Genomic DNA, 14,036 nt, shown 5'->3' with positions numbered 1-14,036 from the left:
CAGAACAGAATGTGAGGACTAGAACTGAACAGTGAGATAGATATGGCACTGTGAGGATTATGGACAGACTTAAGGAGATTTATGGCTGACATTTCAGAACAGAGTAGGTACCGACTAGTACAGAAGTTGTCTCTAAGTCTTGGTTTATTCTCACACTATCAAGCTTCCAATCTCAGGCTCCCAGCTTTTGACCTCTCGAGTATGTGTATTCATTACACATACGGCAAGCTTTAACTGGATAGTAGCAATGGTTACCTTTGAGTCTTTACTATGAACCAGGCATTATGCTGTTTCATATGCATATTCTCATTTTAATACAGATGAGGGAGGCTCTTTTAGTATTCCTGTTTTACTGATAAGAAAACTGAGATTGGGGTCATAGCTTATTCAAAGTCATCCAGGCATTATTTGCTTTGAACTCAGATCTGTTTGATTCTGCAGGTAGAGTTTCAATTATTAGACCAATTTGGAATTGCGAAGATTCCGATATTTTATCTTTGAGCTTTGGATAATTCCTTAAAATTCCCATCTAATACTCTAATTGGACAAAGATTTGTTTTCTTTTACAGTTGAGTCTTAAGGGAGTACAAAAAAAGAAAGCAAAAATTCCACAGAGAGAAAAAAAAGAAAAAACCAGACTGGTTGGCCAAGGAAGAAACAGCTGCATCCACTTTAGGTAAAGTTACATAGCCTAGTTTATGGTTTTGGATGAAACAGCATGTTACCATTTGTCTATTCATTCTCCGTGGTTTACTAGGAAAATACCATTCGTTTCCCATTACCTTTCTCCTCAAGAGCTAGGATAAAAGAAGATTATTTCCCCTTGCTTCTATACATAAAGAAGGAGTAATGAGTTCCCACTTTATTTGAAGACCAGAGTCTGTCACTTCTTTATCCACCAGGATTCCAAAACTTCTTAGAGTTTTGTTGACACATTTATGACAGTTCCCTCTTTAAAAACAAAAATGAAACAAACAAACAAACAAAAACCTTTCACGAGCTCATATTTCTATAACCTGAGGTTATGGAAAACGAAAGAACACTGGATCAAAGCAGTCCCAGGAAGTTATCTAATGCATATAAATACCTAGTCCTGAAATCTTCAATTATTTTCCTTTGGGGATTATGTCTTTAGGGAAGAGATAAAATCATTTTCCTCCAATAACTTCATCTGAGATTGACAAAAGACAGATAAAGGAAACTGAATAGGCTGATGTTTCCCTGGTCTCAGCTTCAGTTCGAGTTGTCTCAGACAAAAGAACTTCTACTTCTTTTTCTTGAAATAAATAGAAATTGGAAACATGGGAATTTATAACTCTCTCTGAGATATTAATACTTTCTTTCTTTGAACTCATACAGTCCCCCAAAATGGTACCGTGAATCCTTGAGGTAGCACTAAGTAATTTGGGGTTAAAATGAACTTGGCTAGTTAACACTGTGCCTTTGGCCGAAATATCCAGGCTCAGTCCTGGTTGCTTTTTGGAATGGGAAGCACACAATATCGGTACTGCAGGCAGCTCCAGAAAAGCATGCCAGGCCTCTCATGCTCTCAATTTATATTTGCATGTGAACAGCTTGTCGGCCATTTTATGAAGACAGATGAATCGCAGGCCTGCAGGAGGGGCCATCCGACCTAAGTACGTGAACCACATACCCCTACAGCCCATAACATTTTAAAAATGAAAAAAAAAAATGATCTCTGAACACAACTTCAGGCAGATTGTAGATAAACATAATATATGAAAAAAATATTTAAGGCATCACCTATAAGTCAAGTAGGATCTAAAGAATGAAACTAATCTATAAATCACTCTTATAAATATTAACAAAAATAAGATGTAGCTGTTTATGCCTCTATAAATAAGCTTCGGCAGTTCCTCTCTCTCTCTCTCTCTCTCTCTCTCTCTCTCTCTCTCTCTCTCTCTCTCTCTCTCTTTCCTTCTCTCTCTCTCTTTAATGCCTGCTTTGAAAAGACAACTTTGACAGAAAATGCCACCAACATACCAGGAAGAAAAGATGAATCACCAGACAGTCCATATTTAATATTAGAGCCCAACAATGTTACAAAGAATTTCCCAGGCTTGGGAAATTAAACAAACCCTGAAAAATTAGCAATAGGAGATCTAATGTGGTAAGCTCAATCCTCCATCCTACAATAATTCAGTTTACCTATCTATTCCAACAGATCAGATGGAAATTCAAAATGAAAACATGTATAGAACAACAAAAGGAAGAGAGACTCAAGGAATGAGCTCATTCTGCAAAGATGGAATAAAAATTGTTGGATTATACTGACTAGAAAATAATATGAGTTATACTAAACAACAGCCAACAATTTTTAAAGCATAAACTATATGAATATGTACATATGATCTTACTTAATTCTTCAACAGGTAGGTAATATTATTACCATACTATTTAAAAGAAGAAGAAGAAATCTGTACCCTGAGAGTTAAATAACCTATTCAGTATTACAAAGGTAAGGGACAGAAGAGGTAGAACTTTAATGTAGGTCTGACACCTCAACCTGAGTTTTAACCACAACACCATATTCCCCTCACAGGCCCCTTAATGTCAAGTACTCCCATTAGAGCCTTCAGTTCAATGACCAAGGTGAGCATTTGGGAACTCTATGAGATGATATCTGCGAAAGTACATAATATAATGTTTATCATATGATAAGTACTTCTAGTTCACTTATTGGTTTTTATTGAAACTGATGATTTTACTCAATTGAAAATTCGAACCTATTATAATCTTTTCCATACTTGGAGGACATACCTTAAATTCTGTACTTTATTGGACGCTATTGTATTTGTATACAAAGGATTTATTCAAATTTCTGTACAAGAGAGTTTATATAGTTATGCAATTGAGGAATTTAATACTGTCATGTACCCTTATTGTTTTTTTTAGACAATTTAAAGCGAAAACCCTTCAAAGACAGAGATCATTTTCTTAAAGCCATGAGCAAAGTGTTGAACTCTTAAAAGGCCTCAAAAATACTTGTCAATGATCTTAAATTACTCCTGAAGAAGATCGCAGGGCATAGGACACTTTTAAAGGAATGAAAATGAAATGAAACAGTCTTGATTCCTCACTTATGCTGTAAAAGATTCTAATTTGATAAGTCAACTCCACCTGTCTAGTCATCAACTTCCTTAGGAACGAAGGTGCCATGTGTACCTAATAGTGTGTGGGGGTGGAGGTGGGGGGGGGGGAGCGCTGCAAGAGTTGTCCAGAGTACTCCTTGAGTCCTCCCATTGTTCCTACTGTGGGCCACCCATAGGGCAGACTCTGAAATCCTTGTACTTGATTAGCTGCTGGCTACTGTAGACTCTCAAAGCTAAACTTACCATTTTCTGGCTGGTCCTTAATGTCAGCATCACTTGGCTGGCTGGGACTTTCAGATTGACTTGAATCTGAAAAACATAAAAATACAGCCAACAATTATAGTGTCTGTGAGGGAAAGTGGATCAGAGGTGCCAGACTTTCTCAAAAGGTTCAGCATATAAACCAGGAGTGAAAATGTTACAGAAATAACATGATGAACAAAAAAAGAAAAGAAATGAAGGGGGAATGGGGAGCAGCAACAGCAGCCTGTGCCCTTAGAGAGGACCTCGGTTTTGTTACACCTCCAGTGTGTTTGGCTTGTGCCAGATCATAACTTGAAACTCTTCAGAAAGACCATTCTCTTACAGACAGACCATTTCCAAACTGCTCTTCTCCATGATATATACACTAGAGTCTGATCAAGACTTCATCCTTCATTACACACATCTGAAGCTTGATTCAGAACATAATAAAGTGTCAAAACATGTTTTGAAGCTGGTATATAAAAGCAGCCCAAATAACAGTAACAAGTTCTGTTGATATTTAGCTCTGTATTACAGCAACAGACTATGCAGACTAACACCATTAAATACCAGTGCCCTAATATTCTAGCACATTTCCTTGAACTAACAGGATAAATCAGTGGCGTCTTTCTGAAAGGTACATTTCCCACACTTTAGGAGTATTATTTTTCTCTTGTACTGATGCATTTGGGTGATCCTAACAGGGCTGTTTAGTAAAGACAGGTTCTTGCACACCCTTTACCGAATTCCTTTTTTAAAAAAAAAACAAAAACACAATCATTTCAAACTAAAAAAATTAATTCAAGTAATTTAACTTATAAATGGGATCATGTAAAATAAAAGGATTTAAAAATGAGGTTAAAATTAAGTTAGATCAAAAGAATTTCACAGAATTGAAGAACTAGCTAGGTGGAAAAAAATTAGGCAAAATATGTCAAGGGGAAAATTTTTTGATGTAAAACATTTTCTGAGACTTAAAATGGTATAAAACATTACCTAAAAATAAAAGTATTTTTCTAGAAAAATGTATATTATCTGTGAAAAGCCTGAATCCAAACTTTACCTTGACTTTATAGGATTAGACTTAACTGTCTGAAATTTGACCATCTTTCAGCAAGAAGTTCAATGCAAGATCAAAAGATCATGACCCATAACTGAATAAACTGGAAATATTGCCTCTATTTCAACAGAGTTAGGGCAGTACCATTCTCTTTCTTGGAGATAGTGTAAAAAGAAGTATCAGGACTAGTGACTCTGGGTTGAAAACTGCTAATTTATAACTTAGAAAGTCTTCCTGCTTTTAAGCAAATGAAGATTTTAATTATAGGAACACACTATAAAGAAAATGTCTATCTAAAATTTTTCAGATGATTTTAACCTGGTGACCATAGCAAAAATTCTATGTTGATTCAATGGTTCAATTAACAAAAGATGTGGAATGTGAATTTTTATTTAAATCTGGCAAAGTGATATCTTTTATCATCTTATAATAATCGCCTTAGTGAAGAAAAAAGTAAAAAGTATTATAGGTCAAGAAACTTTAGAGAAATCCTTTAGAATGAACCATGAAATGAAATACAAAGCCTGCACTAAAAATTGAAAGTGAAAATTAATGTTGAACCATATTTAAATTTTAACTTCATAAATGAATATTATTTTTATAGCAAACAATTTAAAAATATGGTATGGCTGCCTTCATTCTAAGAAAAAAATCCTATAATTTTGCCATTAAAAATTAAAAATGAGATATTCTGAAAAGACAGTCAACATGTTTTAGAAGGAAGGAATACCTTTATTTTTTTTGTCCTGGAAAATTTTAAGGCATTAATATCCAAAATAAAAATTAAAGAAAATATATAATTTTGTTTTAGGAAAAGTTAGAATCCTTCCTGATCATATCCCAAAATAGAAAGATAAAATCTTGCCAAATAGAACATTTCCTTTGGAGTAATACTAGCAAACCTCACTTTCTATATGCTAGTTTAGACAATGTTCTTCTAGGTGTAATATCTTCATAATTAATCAGTTCTTTGTGAACAAATGAAAAAAAAAAACATTGTCTATCTCAATTAATTTCAACATACAATAGCCAATTAATTTCCTGACATTTATCCATTAATATGAAGGCAAAAAGGGTAATGAAAGACCCAATTTTTAAAAATAATCTCAAGTGGACTTTTCTTTTTTTACTTTGCCTTTACATTTTATTTGCCACTGTATCTTCAGAGAAATACAACATGATTACAGAAAACATGAACAGCAACAAAAGATAAGTTCAAAGAAAGTTTAAAATTCAAAGCCATGGAAAAAGAAGCAAACAAATAGCAAAGGACTGAGCGGCAGGAGACTGCTGAGAGTTGGTCTGAAAGGGGCGGCAGTGCTCCTGTGAAAGCTCAGATACAAACACTGGAGAAGGCACTTTGCCAAACTGGGAACGGAATTTAATTTCTCCAGTTTTATTCAAAAGCTGGAGATGCTGTTATCCACAGAGGACTGCATAGTAAAATACGCCATCCTGGAATAAAATGTAAATGATTTTAAAACTTCAATAATTATTCCCTACCATGGACCGTTTAAAACCATTCCTCTCTGAACCAAGGAACAAAATTACCGAGTCCCGGTGCTATTCTGGTGCTATTCTATGCTGAGCACACATGGACACTTTCTCTGCTGTTGCAAAAGGTCACCAATGCTGTTATGGAGCCAACCAGATGACCAGAATTACAAATTAATTCCGACCCATACATAATTGATACAAATGAAAGATCTCTTTCTTGAGCATTTGCATTAAAACACTATCATGAAGGTTAACAATTAATTTACTCTTCTCTTTTTTACACTTGGTAGCGGCCTATCAGCAGCCAAGGTAACGTTATGTCTGACTTTTTTGGACAATTATCCCGTGACTCGTTGATTCCTTCCACCTGAAATAATTAGAGGCCCACCCCAAAACAAACCTGACTGCATAGAATTGGATTCCATATCTTAGATGTTACATTTGGCAATGACTTTCTCTGGTCACCTGGTTGAAAACTAGGTGATTTGTATATGAAGAGAATATTATTTAAAGTATGTTTAAATGATGGAGTTGGAAATGCTATTGTGAGGAAGTACATTAGGGTTATCAATTTTTTTTCCCATCTAGGGATTTGCTTTTTGTTAAAGAAACCTTAGACTTCAACGTAACCTTGAAAAGCAATATTTCTTTTGGTTTTTAAAAAATTTATGAGCAGAAATTTAAACCTAAAATAGACTGGGTTTGCATATAGGAGGCTGGGTTGGGACCTCTTAATTGAGCTGGTGGCCATCTATCTATGCATTTTATGGCGCCTACAGCTATATTGCTGAAGTACTCAGACAAAGATATTTCACTATCAACATAATCACTGGGGAAAGGAATAAAGTAAATCCCAATGCCTACATATTAGTCTCTGCTTCCATAAGCTTGTGCGATGCAAAAACAGAAACCTCGCACTGCATTTGCTACTTAAGCACATATGCATTCCCCCAACTCTCCTCAGCATGAAATCTCAGAGAATACCCCTTTGGGGAAAGAGAAGAATGACAAAAACATGTCAAGATGCTAAAACTGATTAGACAAAGAAATATAGGCTCCATTTCCATGTGTTTTATGTTCTTTAGGAATGAAGCAAAGAGGGAATGTTGCTAAATCTTGACCTAGAATTAAACTTCCTCCTCTCCAGTTCTTCAATGTGTATGAATATCTTATGGTGTGACATATGTTAAGTTGTACTTAGGTACTAAGGTGATTTTAAATGATCTCCTATGAAGATTTGAGCTCTGTAAGAAAACTCTTGTTTTATCCTCAGTACCTTAAGGGTACCTGGCCCAGCCAAGGATTCAATGACTGCTGAACTAAGGAGATGAATTTTCACTTGTTCAGCTTTCTAACACTGAACCATGGCCAGTGACTGAAAAATATACTAAGTTCACAACCTAAAACCTAAAAGGGGACTGGGACTTCTAAAATGATAAAGGAGGGAGAAAATGCCTTTATTTCTGCTAGATGTTCCCCCTTTTGTGGGGTCTGGCAGGGGTGAGAGAGGCATATCCCTCTGGTTCGGGTGGGGTGTGGGGGACCTTGCACAGTGTTTAGACGATCACCTCCTATGATCCCCTGACCGACACAACCATAAGAGGCTCCTCAGAACAGCAGGAGCTCAGGATGGTGTGTGATACATTAGGAGGTCCCTGGAACTATGTATAGACTTAAATGATGGACAACAGAGGAATATTTCACTCATTCAAAAAATACAGAGAGAAACCTGCCATATCCTGACACCCAAAGAGCACCTCAGGATGCTACTGACTGTTGTGTGAATAGCTGATAAAGGAAGAACAGGCACGCTGTGGTGAAGAAGCCTTCCTACCCTAAAACCAGGGTAATTCCTGTTCAGTCAACATGCTATCAGCACAAAGTCTATAGACCATAAAAGTACAAATTCTTGTTCCACTAACAAAATAACTTAGCATAAGTTTCAACCTCCCTACAAGTATAATGATTTGGCTAAAGATGAAATTTGAAAATCCTTCGTTAGAATTTTGTGTCCAGTTTTAAATCTCCCAGATGAAAAGGCAGTATAAAGAAACCAGGAGGTACCCAGAAACAAAAATGAGTTAGTCAAGTGGAAGAAATAAAGTGAAAATGCCACAGAAAAGAGCTGGAGTTGTTTATAGTGTGAGAAAGAAAAGGCAAAGACAGGAATGAATACTTTCCTGCAAATAAATTAAGATTTAAGAGCATTCCTGGGGTAAAAGAAAATAAGAAGTAAGGGTGATTATACTCTGAATATAACGAACAGTTACTCTCTAGAATTGTAGCCTTTAGAGATGTTCAGCATTTAGGTAAGCTTTTGATTTTTATGTTTAGGGAGAAGATGCCTCTGCAGAAGAGTCAGGTCAGAGAGTACTGATACTCATTTTTCCACATTCACAAAGTTACAATGGGAAAATATTTTTCTGATTGGTATGTAAGGTTTAGAATTACTCTATTTTGATCATCCAGTATCATAGCCTGTTTATTACAGTAAGGAAATCTAGATAATCAAATGAAATGGCTATGAAGGTCACGTTTCACTCATTAGTCTCATAGCTACAGTTATCAAAGAAGTATTATAGTACTTTTTTGAAATATTTAGGAATATTGTCTATTTTTTCCAGTATCACCATGACCTTAAAGACTGGGGTGTGAGGAAATATTTGAAAAAAATCTTTGAGAATGTAGAATGTCAGTGTAAAGGTGCACATATGTATAAATAATGTGTAGCTTATGTGTAAACACTGATGAATACAATGGCATCAGCTAAATACAACATTATCCATCATGGTCATGACAAAGAACTAACAGAAATATGTAATACCATCCTTAAATCTGGACCACGAAAATTATTCAATTGTTATTAGCATTTCCAGAGAATAGATAAAATAACCAAACTGAAACTTTATGTCAATTAATGTATATAACTGTGGCCCACTTAATGAAAAACATACAATAACCTATGTTTTAAAACAGGTAAACTGTAAGGTGAGTCATACCATGAAAGTTTTCTTAGCTTTTAAGTGGAAACACTCCCCTATTCTTTAAATGGCAAGTCTTATCTGTATTGCATTTAAAATACAACTTCCCCAGTTAGCTAGAACAGAGTGTTTGCATGGACATGTGTGTGTGCATGCATGACCTGCAGCAATCAAAGTAGAGAGAGCAAGTCCTTCATCGAAGGGAGATGGGCGTTTGGGGAAGGAAACGCTCTAGTTCCAAAAGGAGCAGGCTCATCTGCACACACTGGGCCTGCTCTCCTCTAATCAGGATTCAGAGGGAGCAGGAAGCCTGTGTTCATGCAGCAGAGACTTGGAAGGGCTCCACCAGACCACCCCGGGGGCGGCCAGCTGCTCGGGAGGGAGATCCACCCCTCAGCCACTCCTGTGTATCACATTTTCAGGGCGTACTGAAGAGCATTATATAATGTAGGTAGCTACCGCTTTCCTTCTTAAAACTTTTTACAAATCCTTTCTGAAGAAGAATTTGTGAAATATTAAATTTGCAGAAATGAGATTTTTTTGGCATTAATGCTGACATTCAAGGCCCATCTGTTTAGTCAGGGCTGTGTATGATGATGAGATGGTTTAGGTTGAAGAATGATTCAACTGTCTTATCACCTACTCATAAATGTGTTATTTTTTTATGTGCGCAAGGAGGTTGTGGTATGATACACAGTTTAAACACACTGAGAGAAAAAATGGCGTAACTATTGTTGCGTTATGACAGCGAGGGGAAATCATTTCTAAGCTTTAAAAATACAAATTCAGTCACTCTCAACGTAATGACAAAATGACTCAATCTTTAAATCTTCAGTCTTCCCATGAGGCTGATTTCAAATAATAATCAGCTTTTTCTCTGTAGTTATAGATGAACTCGATGGGAAGAATATGTGATTACTAAAGGTATACAAAAGCATGAGATGCTCTGACTACATTTATAATTCCTCATATTTTCTATGACTAAAATAAACAAGTGCTTAGGTAGTCATTTGAGTTTGGTTTTTCCCATAATAGAGGCTGTTTTGACTTGTGATAGTGACCTGTTGATCAATTCAGAATTCAAGCTATTGAATCAACCTGGTCACCTTCCCACTCATGTATAAAGACCTGCTTAAAAAGCTCTTACTATAGCCCAGCTGGCGTGGCTCAATGGTTGAGGTTTGACCTAGGAACCAGGGGGTCACTGTTCAATTCCTGGGTCTGGGTTGTGGGCTCGATCCTCAGTGTGGGATGTTCAGAAGGCAGCCAAATCAATGATTCTCATCACTGATGTTTCTCTCTCTCTATCCCTCTTCCTTCCTCTCTGAAATCAATAAATATATATATATTTTTAAAAGCTGTGACTATAACATTATTGCGTACATCAGAATTGTGGTAATTTCCCCTTCATAGTCAACTTTTTTTCCCCATAAATAAAATTAATTATAACAGTTAAGTTCTTTAAGTTCTTAAACAGAGTATGTACTTGAAGAGTACTCATATATTCATCTATACAACAGAAAGTAGAAATTTTCCCTGTCTACTTCCACGTTATAAAAACACATGTCAAATGAAAATAACGCATAATTAAGTTTTAGTCTACATGCATTATTTTCATGTATCTGGATATCTGTAAAAAAATGTACTAAAGTAATAAAATACCCTCTGTTGAGGGTAACCATGCCATTTAAGTATTTAAGGTAGTACTCTAAATATTAACATTTTGCATTCATATGTCAGTATTAAAAGGAGTCTGAAATGGTAAAAAGATGGCACCCCCAAAAAAGAAACCTCAGTTTTATAATTTAACTGCTCTGGATCTGTTTCTTCATCTGTTAAATGGGGACACTAATGACTATTTTGCCTAACTTAACAAGAATCTTGCAGGATCCAATATAATAATGCAAGAAAAACTGGATTTGAAACAGTAAGGTGCCCCAAAAAATGTACATTCACCACTGCAGTATAAATATTCCCATCCACACAAGTTTTTTGTTGTTGTTTCTTTAAAATATCAATACCAACCCACACACTATGTGATTCTGGTATAGACCATCAGCATTAGAGACCTGGTTTTAAAGAAAGGGTACTTAATTCCCATATACTGGGAAAGAGATTATCTCTGATAATGGAAATGTAAATTTCAGCTTGCCATTGTTTATTCCAGACAGACATTTGTGTGTTAAGTCTGTTTATCAGGCAATACTTTGTCTAAGCCAGGAAGTAGTCAGTCTTTGTAACAAAATGTATGCAAATGAATTTCCCATGAGTCTCTGCATCAAGTAGTAGCAGAAAAAGAAAATTTCCCTGTTACTTTATCAGCAAGAAGCTACCTCAAAAGTAGAATAGAGACAGAGAACTATGAGCTACACTATGCTGATGAGTTTAAATGAGTCCTAAACATGTGCTCACAGTCTGTTGCCTTTATTCTAAGCAGTCTTGGTGCATTGCATCTGTTTATCAGACAACACTCTGTCTGGGTATTCAGGCTTTGTAACCTGTGTGAAAATGAATGGTGACCACAATCCCATGAAATAACCTGTCTGAGGCAAAACTCCAAACCTCCTGTCACTTTAAGAATCCTTACCAATAGAAGCTTCCATGAAACCTTAGAGACTTAAAAAAACAACAACAAACATATCCAGCTCTAACTTTTTGCCCACCTTCTGTCTTAAATAACTTGATTCCCTAATAGTATGATAGACTCAGGACAGAATGGTGAATTTTTGTCACACAAATTGGACTAAATAAAAAATTTCCTAATATGCCCTATTTGATGATCAAAAACGGAGTTTTTAAAAGAAAATACTTTTCTATCAAAATATAAGATATGTATTTTTTAATTCTATTATTAGTTATCCTGTAATCCTCTTTTTTTTTAATCTTAACATAACGAACTCTTTATAATACGGGAAGAGTTGAACAGTATATTTCTTTCTTTTTGTTTTTTTCTTGTTGGTTTTCTACAGGGTTTGAAAATCTGACCAAAGGAATCCAATTGGTTTAGCTTGTCTTCCTAGACAAAATAAACACTTTAGGACTCTACTTGTTTGTATTCTCCTCAGTGGTGCTGTATGCATCAGCAGCTAAAGACAAAGAAACTTTTTAGCTGCTCAAACAAAATGAAGCTTCCCAAACCAGGAGGCAAGGGAGGGGACTCCAGTTGAGGGGAAGGTGGGGGTGGAGAAGTGTGCAGAAAGTCTGACAGTCCATTCAATATAGGGATGATGGCTATAATGCACCCAGGGTCCCCTTGCTAATTAAATATGCATTGGCACAGTTTTGATCGATGTAAGCCATGGATCAGATGACACACCTGCAAAATCTTGAGCCCAGAGCTCCCAGGAAAAGGGAAAATACAGTCTTGTCTCCTTATCTTTGTTTTCAAAGGCTCTCAATTTCTGTGCTTAGATATCTAATTTAATTCTCTCACCCCTCAGTAAACTGGATTAGGGAAGTCAATACTGCCTTTGTGCATCGACAGGAAAACACAGCTTTCCTTTTATTCAATTTAGCTATGACCTTTAGACAAAGATAATGACAACTGCCTAAAAGTAAGGTTAAGGCCCAGAGAAGAAGACCCCCAGAGCTAAGGTGTGGATGGAATTTTGGATGACAGGGTGGTCACTGTGACATTTTCCTGCTTGGAAAGGAAAAAGGGTGAGAAGGAAATTAAGAATTGATTGTGGGGGGACGAATAGGGAACAGGGAGAAAACATGGTAGAAGATATTTAAATCCACTGACTAAATGACCAAACTCTCAAAAATCAACTGGACCCTGTAATAGCCATACCCAGAAAATGAAAATAATTCTATGGAAATTAGAAATGAGAATGGCATAGTAACAATTTGCTTAAAAAATGCAGACTCCTAAATGAGAAGGTTGGAGATTCTGTGGTTGAATAAATCAGGAAGTTTGGGGTTTCTTTCTTTCTTTTTTTCCTAAAGTATTTAAGAAAACAGGACTATCAGTGTACTCGTGAGTTCCACCACTGTGAGAGATATAACTAGAGAGTTTAGACAAGTCTGGGATTCTGCAGTGTTAGCAACATTCACACCACTACTCCTAATCAAAGGGGGAAATGATATTGGAACATTCTCTTGAAACAGCACTTCTTTTAATCTCCTTGTCTTTGGGCCTATTCCATTCATCAATTCATTGCATTCATTAATGCATCCAGTATGTGCCATTCATTCAGTATACCTGGAGATATAAAATGAATAAAGGCAAGGTTTATGTCCTCCGTCAATCAGGATAATGATAATAAAATCAAGATTCTGTGGCATCCCCTCTTGATTAAGTCCTATCTGCTGATTAAATTGATATACAGCAACATGGTACTGTGCATATCTGTAATAGCTTTTATTCTTTTACTATTAACAACAACCAATACCACTAACTGTAGCCTGTAACAGAATTCACGGTAGCCTGGATGCTAACTGTTGCTGGGAATGGGTGGTATTAACTTTTCTAGCAAGACAGAGAGGATTTAGGCAGAGTTCTTTCAAGTGAAATATAAAGCTATTACCACATAATTAGCATTACTTGGAATGGTATACAATATCAAAATAGTTTTGAAAATCAGATTTTTTCTCTCAAAAACAATTTCACAGGTAGTAAGAAATGTTATTCCTTATCAGGCCTGGTGTCCTCCCTTCAACAGAAATGACAGTTCTAACAAAGGTAGCTGTGGTACAATGAAAAAGGCAAAAGACCTGGTATTAGAAAACCTGGGTATGGGTGCCTTTTTGGCCATTTTAGCTCTGTGGAATTAGGCAAGCCCCTTAACTTCTCTGAACTTCAATTTACTCATCCTCTAAATTGCCTGACTGCCAAGTTTATGAGAGCTGAATGGCCTGATTTAAAATGCCTTTTAAATTACAAAAACAATAATTCTCTAACTGTACAATACCTAGAAGCAGTTTTTCTAAAATATATAAACTAGTTAAAGAATCACATTGACTACTTACTTTTATTTCCTACATCATTATTTTTATTGCCAGATAGCACAGTATCTGGAACATATAGGTACAAATAGATGTCTGTTGAAATAGAATTGAAATCACAAGTGAAAAATAGCTCTTTCAAGGCCATGAAATAAAACAAGGCCTATTGGGAGATGTCAACAGATGTTCTTGGAT

The 14,036-nt window shown here is 36.0% G+C and overlaps 1 protein-coding gene across 19 annotated transcripts in view; it reads right to left on the bottom strand.

The window, feature by feature from the left end:
• The window catches only part of NFIA (nuclear factor I A), a 369,092-nt gene that overhangs the window by 173,687 nt on the left and 181,369 nt on the right, over window positions 1-14,036 (bottom strand). For 17 of the 19 annotated variants that reach the window (XR_004974445.1, XR_004974444.1, XM_036352901.1 and 14 more), the window contains one exon: window positions 3,357-3,422. Coding sequence is in view for 16 of the 19 variants with exons in the window: in XM_036352901.1 (XP_036208794.1) it covers window positions 3,357-3,422 (66 nt within the window). In the remaining 3 variants the exon portion in view is untranslated. Of the gene's footprint in view, window positions 1-1,133; window positions 1,277-3,356; window positions 3,423-14,036 lie in introns of those variants that run through there. The other 2 variants (XM_036352915.1, XR_004974447.1) reach the window with 2 other exon arrangements.

This window comes from Myotis myotis, unplaced genomic scaffold (genome assembly GCF_014108235.1).
Source record: "Myotis myotis isolate mMyoMyo1 unplaced genomic scaffold, mMyoMyo1.p scaffold_m19_p_2, whole genome shotgun sequence".
Classification (NCBI taxonomy): Eukaryota; Metazoa; Chordata; class Mammalia; order Chiroptera; family Vespertilionidae; genus Myotis; species Myotis myotis.
This window is presented reverse-complemented; position numbering and strand designations above follow the sequence as displayed.